The sequence below is a fragment of the Lactuca virosa genome, chromosome 3 (assembly GCF_052849685.1).
Source record: "Lactuca virosa cultivar CGN04683 chromosome 3, Lactuca_virosa_CGN04683_v6, whole genome shotgun sequence".
In the NCBI taxonomy this organism is placed as follows: domain Eukaryota; kingdom Viridiplantae; phylum Streptophyta; class Magnoliopsida; order Asterales; family Asteraceae; genus Lactuca; species Lactuca virosa.
This window is the reverse complement of record NC_136428.1, coordinates 255,246,956-255,256,005: the sequence shown is the minus strand read 5'-3', so window position 1 is coordinate 255,256,005 and position 9,050 is coordinate 255,246,956. Positions and strand designations below refer to the sequence as shown.

General features: G+C 36.9%; 1 protein-coding gene and 1 non-coding gene across 2 annotated transcripts; one reads left to right on the top strand and one right to left on the bottom strand.

Annotated features, from left to right (window-relative positions):
- Positions 1-6,876: 6,876 nt before the first annotated feature.
- Positions 6,877-7,365, bottom strand: LOC145164541 (uncharacterized). The gene has a single exon (XM_079083253.1). The coding sequence runs from the start codon at positions 7,363-7,365 to the stop codon at positions 6,877-6,879; it is 489 nt and encodes a 162-aa protein (XP_078939379.1).
- Positions 7,366-8,485: 1,120 nt separating this feature from the next.
- LOC145168086 (small nucleolar RNA R71) lies at positions 8,486-8,591 on the top strand. Its single transcript, XR_013741676.1, has one exon. It is a non-coding gene; the product is annotated as a small nucleolar RNA R71 (small nucleolar RNA).
- Positions 8,592-9,050: the final 459 nt, after the last annotated feature.

The following is a 9,050-nucleotide window of genomic DNA, read 5'->3' as shown; positions in this document are numbered from 1 at the left end:
GGGCTTTACTCAAACCCCGGGGGTTGACTATGATGAGACCTTCTCAGCAGTAGCTAAGATCAAATCTATTAGGGTTATGCTAGCCATAGCTGTGTTTCATGATTATGAAATACGGCAGATGGATGTCAAAACCGCATTCCTTAATGGAAATTTGGTTGAGGATGTATACATGAATCAACCAGAGGGTTTTGTGGATGCTAAGTACCCTAATAGAGTGTGTAAGCTTGAGAAATCAATCTATGGATTGAAACAAGCTTCTTGAAGATGGAATCTCTGCTTCGATGAGAAAGTCAAAGAGTTTGGTTTCTCTAGGTTATGATGATGAGTCCTGTGTATATGCTAAAGCTAATGGGAGTATAGTTAGATTTCTAGTATTGTATGTTGATGACATACTACTCATAGGAAACGACGTTCCAACCTTGAAGGAGGTTAAGTCTTGGCTTGGAAAGTGTTTCGCTATGAAAGATCTAGGAGAAGTTGCTTATATTCTAGGAATAAAGATCTTAAGAAATATGAGTAGAAGACTAATTGGACTTAGTCAAAGTACTTACTTGGATAAAGTGCTAAAGCGTTGTAGTATGGAGAATTCCAAGAAAGGGGAGTTACCTATCCAAAGCAATACCAAACTGAGTAAAACTCAGAGTCCGAGTACTGATGATGAGATAGCAGAAATGAGTCGAGTTTCATATGCTTCCGTCGTTGGATTGATCATGTAATCTATGACATGTACTCGTCCTGATGTGGCTTTTTCTTTAAGCATGGTTAGTCGATATCAAGGAAACCCGGGTAAAGCTCACTAGATAGCGGTTAAAAATATACTTAAGTATCTACGAAGGACTAAGGACTAGGTCCTTGTACTTGGTGGTAGTGATGACTTAAGAGTGACTGGGTATAGTGACGCCAGCTTTCAGACAGACAGAGACAACGTCCATTCTCAGTCAAGTTGGGTGTTTACCCTTAATGGAAGATTTGTGACTTGGAAAATTTCCAAGCAGGAGACCGTAGCTGATTCTACATGAGAATCAGAGTATATAGCGGCGAGCAAAGCGTCAAAGGAGGCTATATGGTTGAAAAACTTCATTGGAGAGCTTGGAGTTGTGCCAGCCATAAAGGAGCACATGGAGATTTTCTATGATAATGAAGGAGCGGTTGCCTTGACCAAGGAACCAAGAGATCATGGAAGATCTAGATATATCACCAGAAAGTACCACTTCATCAGACATTGGGTAGAAGAAGGTCCCCTCACAAAGGGTCTGAGTAGGATCAAGCACGTTCAACATGCGAGGAGCATTGGTCTGAAAGATGATATTAGTTTTAGTGATTAGATAAATATTTAGAGAATGGTAACAAATAAATGTAATTGACATTTGATGATTAAGTAATGAAGATTTACTTATGAGTATTGCTTATTATCTTTTGTCAATTTATTATCATTGTGTTTCTCTTTTGCATTTTTACTTCCCGAATAATTGGATTATTCAAAACATCCACAGTCGATCATACTTTGGTAGTAAGTAATGAATTAAGACTGTCATGAATTGGTTTGTAGATTGTCCAGGTGTTTAGACATGGCAAAGGTTTGCTGCAACATTCATGAGTACTCTTGAAATGAGGATTTTAGTATTGGACTAAACCCACGCTCATAGAATTACTTCATGGAATTTATCACGAGTAATTATGAGATGATAATATCGTATAATCTTTAAACCGAGATATTTGACTTGTTGTTTACGAGTTGGTTGTGTATTGATAATGCGTAAACACATTAGTAACTTGATGTTATAAAACATATTGTTGTGTAAGATTTAATGAGTAGGTAGTACAAGCATATAAGTCAATGTTTATCTGTTCCATTTATCCCAAGGGGTAAAAGCGATATCTTGGGCCCCTCGATGATTTGGTATTGACTTATGTGCCGGGCCCGGTCAGGATTGAATTGATGTGTTCAATTAAGTTCTTTGTCATTTCAGATCACAAATCGAGAAACAAAATGTTGGACATTGAGAATGATTCTATTCCATGTCATTTGTCCACATGATATCTTGCAGAACGGAGGATTATATGATTACTTATCTTAGGACACGTAACTGACTAGGTCATAGTTCGACAGTGGCTGTTGAAAGCTACAATTGCTAGTCAAATTTTTGAGGTCATACTTGCACTCATAGTTATTAGACTTATCCAAGTTGGAGACTGTTGGATTATGTGTCTAAGCCCATAACTATAATTGGTATGTACTTGATTTGATAGTAACATGGTCCTTTTGGGTTGCCTTCACTCTAGCAACTTGATAGAATGAATTTTGGAGAGAGAGGTTGATAAATTTATTTATTAATGTATTATGAGAATAATATATTAATTAAAAATCATGTTATTTAATTAGTATTTAATCAGAAATTACTTTGGAATTAATTTTGGGATTAAAGGAACTGACTAAAGGAACAGGGGCGGTTTTGCAATTTATTGATAGTTGTGAAACTGGGCTGTTGGACTCCTTAGAATGGAGTGGAAGAAAATTATAGGTAGGCCCTATAAGTTTTCGTCCAAGGGTTCTAGAAGAGGAGTCCATGGGCTGCTTAACCCTTAAGCAGGAATTAGGGTTTCCTCTAGCAAACCCTAGCAGCCATCAGCTATATACAAACCCCACCTCCTAGAAGTTTCGGCCTATGCTTTCTATTGCTAACCCGAGCCGAAATTCTGGTGTATTCCTTCCTCTCTCCTCTCATCCTCTTGATAGAAGTGTTTGCAAGCCATTAGAGGTCTCACATTTGAGGCACTTGCTTTCAAGAGTCAAGATCTATAAGGTTTTCTTGTTGTTACTACATAACAAGTAAGGTAAACATCTACACCCTATTTATATATAGATTTTGATTTATATACTGGTTCCTAGGGTTTTGCTTTGGTGTTCAAGTTTTCATGTTCAACTAGTGAAAAACCTAGATCCAAAGCAATTAGGGTTGCATGATCACATAGGATGTAGTTATGCTCAAAACCCATCAAATATGTGTATATATGTGGCAATAACAAAATATCCTACGCTTATCTTTCGCTTGCCCCAAGCAAAACTAAATTCTAACTTACCAATATTGCATAAAACAATTCATTTAGAACTCAACCATTATCCCAAGACCGCAATGCATGTATTTGTGTCTAGAATTCCTAAAAAAATTCCAATCCAAAATATTCACAATCCTTATAGATCTATAAAATTTTTAAACTACCAGATTTCCTTTCATATCTTTTTATATCATTCACTAGGAAAGGGAAACCACAAATACACTATAACATATATTGGCTCAAGTAAATATTTGGACTCGCATCGGATCATACCACACAATATTAGCAAAATTTTAAATTATCACTAGATTTAATTTTTTTAGATTATTATTTCAAGTCTAGAAAACTTATAAATTTTAAAATTTCCTAACCTAGCAATTTTACTTTCCAATTTAAACTTAAGTTCCTTTTTTGACCCCCTACCCCACGCTTGTTTCATACATTGCCCTCATTGTATGCATAAAACAATAAAAACAAATAAAAATAGCAAAAAGGGAGAAAAATGAACTGACTCCTCTTGGTAGTAGTGGCGAGATCGATTTCTGATAGTGTGTGGAAAACTCGACCACCTTGAATATGTAACTAGAACTTGGGTCTTGCTGGTACACTTGAATTTGCCGACAAAATGTAAACCAAAAACTCACATTTTCGAAAAGTGTGGTGCATAAAATCTTCAAAGTAAGACTTGTTCCTTACCCAAAATGTGGGAAAGCATACGACACGTTTTATGATCGAAATAAAGAACAAAAACACGATTTTTATTTCCCACATCGTGAGTATAGATAGCCACGACGTGAGTCTAGATTAAATTTTTTTTGAATCGTGATTATGTCAAGCTCACGATGTGAGGTAAAGAGATCACATCGTGAGAACTTGGCATGACAAATTATACATCTTCTTTAAAATCTTCACATCGTGCAAATGCTATTGCACTCTTAAGTCGTTAAGACATAGTTAAGACCATATTTTCCCTTTATTCTCTAAAATTGCACATGATTGTCACCCCACACTTATCAAAAAGTGTGGTCTTCGATTCTTATCTCTAACTCTCACAACTTTCTTTTCTATTATCTTTCTCTCTCGACATGAAATGGTTATGTGAACAAACAAACCAATGGTTGCAAAAAGAAAAGCAACATCTACCATTCGGTTACATGTCTTCAAAACAAAACAAATAAAAGTAAAAATACACAAATTAAAAACACCAAAAATAAACTAAGAAAATAAAATGGAACTCAAATAAAAAGGATAAATAAGTAATTCATCATCTCCATCTCCTCCTGATCCACTAGGTCCTGAACAATCGTTTTGTCATGACCAAAGCTCTTCCCATGTCAGTATATAAGGATAGTGAGATGGCATGGTGGGTGAACTCTCGATGTGAAAGTGTGAAAACAAAACGTCTATGGCTTCGTTATGATAGTTCACTCCTCCACGTAATTTGTCTAGAAAAGTGTCAACCCAACTTTGAAACTAGTCGGTTGGGACACCTTCCCCAAATTGTTGTTGTTGTCGACCCTGCTCTCCTCTATCCCTCATGTTACTTAGTGCTCGTGGCTGTGGTTGTTCCTCGGGATGCTCTAATGGTACTTCTTCATCTTCCAGGGGTATGCCATATCCCCCACCCAAATTTTCTACAACACGCCTAAGACCTAAAAATTGAGTCGTTAGATCAGAATCCTTAAAGCGAGTCAAATTTCAAACAAAATTTGGACTCAATATCCCATAAGAACATGCTTATCGTGTAACTAAACGGACTCCCGTGATTAGACTACCGGCCCGAGAATTTACCGCCTTAGTTCCCAAGAATCTTGCTAACATATAAGGCAGATCACAAAGTACTCTCGGCATGATAATGCTCCAAAGGTAGAAGAGATTTTGTGATGGCACCTTATCACCATGGTGCTTGTGATTGATGGTGAATGTGATCAAACAATGCAAGAATCTATAAATGGGTGATCGAATATTCCCTTCATGAGAATCCTGAGAACTATGTTCATGAATTGCAATATTCCTCCAAAACTGCACATCAATCCTCTCGGTAGTGAAATCCCGAACATAATTCTATAAAATTAAAATGAAATTCGGTGATTGTGTTTCATCTTCCATGTATAATCCCATTCGCCAAGAAAAACTAAGTAAGCTACATTCTCTATAGATGTGTCCCAGTTGAAATGCAAGAGTCCGATTGAATGTTGGATCACTTGTCCGTTCTTCAAAATTAACCGTAGAAAAGAACTCCACAGACAATTCCCTAAAACTGGCTCTTGAATTGAGAAAATATTACACCGCCGATTACATCTAAACGTAAACCCATCTCCTACATATTGCCTTTTCCAATTGCTTTCAAGTTATACCACCATTACAACCCCATTAAGCCAAGACCAATCAATACCAGGTGCTAGAGCAAACTCATTATTATATAGCCAACCTAATCAGTTCAAGTAGTTGTTCAACATCGATTGTGGAACATTTCGTGGGAATCGATAAAGAGGGTGTAGGCTAGAAATATCAACATATTATTTCTCTTAGGGAATGTATCTTCTTGGTCCCAAGATACCTGTTAAAAAAATAACAAACAAACCCAACACAAAAACAAAGCAAAACCATCAGCGACAGACGACAGATTAGTTGTAATACGAGGCTCACGTTGTGAGGGTCAATCTTCACACCGTGAGTTTCGTTTGAAAGGAAGTTCGAAATCGGTTACTAATCAAACAAAATGGAGTCCAAAAATCAGTAAGGGTATTCTCTAATGGTAGTTTATTGCACGATAATCTAACATGCAAGTCCTAATTCATACCAAATCGGGGGAATTTTCGACCAAATCAAACTTTAAACATAAACCCTAAGTTGTAAATTCTTAAAATGGTGGAATTAAGTATGAAAAAACATAGAAACTATACCTTTGAAGATGATAACGTAAGAAATAAGGAGAAAACTTGGATTCTTAGCCGAAATTGAGTTGGGGGGACCAAGTCAGAAGTCACGTTGTAAGTGAAAAGGATAAAAAATTGGTCAAATGGCATCTGTTTTGTTTAAGTAATGGTCCCATGTTTTTTATGTCTCACATCGTGAGATTCAGTCCTGACATTGTGAATCTTATTTCACTAGTTTCATCGGGTTTTTATAAAAGGGCCATGACACGGTACAATTTGGCCATGACGTGGACTTTATTAAGTATCATAAATTAAAAAAAAAATCTTCTTAAAATAGTATAACAAATAAAAGGGACCCCACACTTGATTTCGGAAATGGAAGATGACTAATACAACTAACCTAAAATGCAAAAATAAAAGCAAAAAGAAAAGAAAATGAAAATCGAGCTTAGGTTGCCTCCTGAGAAGCGCTTCTTTTTAATGGAGCCGTGAGCCAAACTCCTTCCTCACTCTAAGTTGTTGCGGGTGGAAGTGGGATCTCCCTTTTCTCTTTTTTCTCCTTCCACTTCCTTTTGTAGGCTTGAACCCTTCTTATATATGCCTTCTTGGAATTTGCTTTCTTTGTTTGAACGTTGCATATCTCGTGCTTTCTTTTAACTCCTTTGGATTTTTAATTATTTAAGCTCTTTACTTGATTTTCAGTGAGTCCCTTATTGTCTATATGCAATCTGGAAACATTTACCTCCTTTCCTTCTTGATTACCCTCTTCATCACTTGAGCTTAGATCTTCATTTTCACAAACCTCTTCTTCTTGTATTTTTAGTGTACTAAAGGCAAAGACTTCAAAGATCATTGGTATTGAGGCTCTCGGCTTAATGGGATTTACTACTTCCTTAGACTTGTCTCTTGTTTGGACCTCTTCTTCCATTAGTTTTTCCAATTATTCAAGCTCATTGCCTTCATCTACAAAGAACAATTCATTTTGAATATTAGACTTCTGAAATCCGTCCTCAACTCCGAATGTCATCTCTTCTTTTCCCACTCGTAAGGTGAGCTTAGATTCAGGAATATTTGCCAAGGCTCGTGCGGTATTAAGTAATGGGCGTCCATGGATAATAGGTACATCTTCATCCTCTTTCATTCCTATTACATCAAAGTTGAGTGGAAAGAAAAATTTCCCAATTTTAACTAAGATGTCTTCAATTATGCCTCTAGGACGAGTCATCGAACGATTGGACATATGAATTGTAATCCTTGTAGTCTTTAATTCTGGAAGGTTAAGCTTCTGATAAAATGAATATGGCATTAAATATATACTAGCTCCAGAACCGGCTAAAGTAAATGTCTTCATGTTATTTCCAAACTCACATGGTAGAGTAAGGCATCCGAGATCTCCCATTGTCTTTGGTATTTCTTCCATAAATACCATTGAACATTGTTAACTAAGAACCACCTTGTATGTCTTTTCTAATTTTTGACGAGTTTCGAGGAGATCTTGCAAAAATTTAGCGTATTCCGGAATTTTAGCTAAGGCTTCAATAAATGGGGTATTGATTGGAATACCTTTGACTTGTTGGATAAATCTCTTGTGCTTTTTTTTCGAATGGATGTGCCCATACTCAAGAAAGAAACGATAACAGAGGTTGATATGGCTTGAAAAAGAGGAGTTTTTCTGATTAGACTGGTCCCACACCGTGAAGGTTTGTTTCTCACAACGTGAGAACTGGGTATCAACATCATTTTTTATTTGATTATCTTTTGCTTTAGTTGTGGATTGGCTTGCTTTGGGTCTTCATCTAACACCTCTAAAAACTCAGAGATGGTGTATTCGTTAGTGGATATGGCCATGACATGAGGTTGCGGTTTATTATTGGGAATTTTAGGTGCTAACCGTTCATTAACTAGTGTAGTTAATTGGCTGAGTTGAGTGTCAATGTTTTTTATGGAAGATTGATGGTTTCTCATGGTGGCATCTGCTGCATTGTGTCGTTTTTCAGAAGCCTCCATGAACGTATTAAGCATTGACTCTAAGTCCACCTTCTTTTTGGGTTGTGGTTGTTCTTTTTGGTAGAAGCCCCGTCCGGTTTGCCTATATTTTTCGTCTTTTTACTTCTTGTACTCTTCATATAGAAACCATTATTTCTTTGGATTTCTCTAATCTTCATCAAATCGGTCTCCACTAGAGTAACAAACTTGAGCTTTTCTATTCCGATTTTCATCTAAATATTAATCTTTATTTAAATGTGACCCATTGCAATTTTCACAACCCATACATATTGCGTGTATGGATTGATCCATCTTCGTCATTCTTGGATCCATGTTATTTAACATTGCCAAAACTGCCGCCATGTCCTCCAAAGCACCATTTTCAATTCCCCTTGGTCCGTCTTGTCGAGGGTTGTGGTATTCTCTTGAATGCTTGGATTTTTTTAACTAGCTCCTTAATTTCAACGAGATTCTTCTTTGCTAATGGTCCTTGAGATTCAAGGAGTTGCCTTGTCGTCACCTTTACCCCATCGTAGAAGGTCGAGACTTCTTGTTACACATTAAGATTATTTTGGGGACATTTTCTTAGTAATCCCTTGTATCTCTCCCGCGCTTAATACAATGATTCCCCTGATTGTTGCTCAAAATTGGCTATGACCCTCTTATTTTAGAAACCTTCGATGGTGGGAACAATTGTTGGATGAATTCTTCAAGTATTTATGCCCATGTTGTGATTGCACCGGGTGGGAGTGCCTTCAACCAATCTTTACCTACTCCTTTGAAGGTGATCGGAAGCATTCTTAGCAACACCATTTCCCATGGTACATTCGAAATATTAAAATAATTAGCGATGTCATTGACTTCATCGAGGTGTTTGTATACATCTTCATGATCTTTTTTGTAGAACAATATACCCTATAGCGTAAAAAGTATCTGTCCTTTGAGATCAAAGTTGGCGGTGACGGTAATTTCAGGTTGCACAAGGCCCGAACCAGTGTCCTCACAAATTCGCTTCTTGTATACCTCCATAGACATGTCCGCAATGTTCGCCATCTCGTTGTTGCTTTCTAGTTTGCTTTCTTCTTTTTATGATTCTGCTTCGGGATCGTAACTAGATTCCTTTTTGGT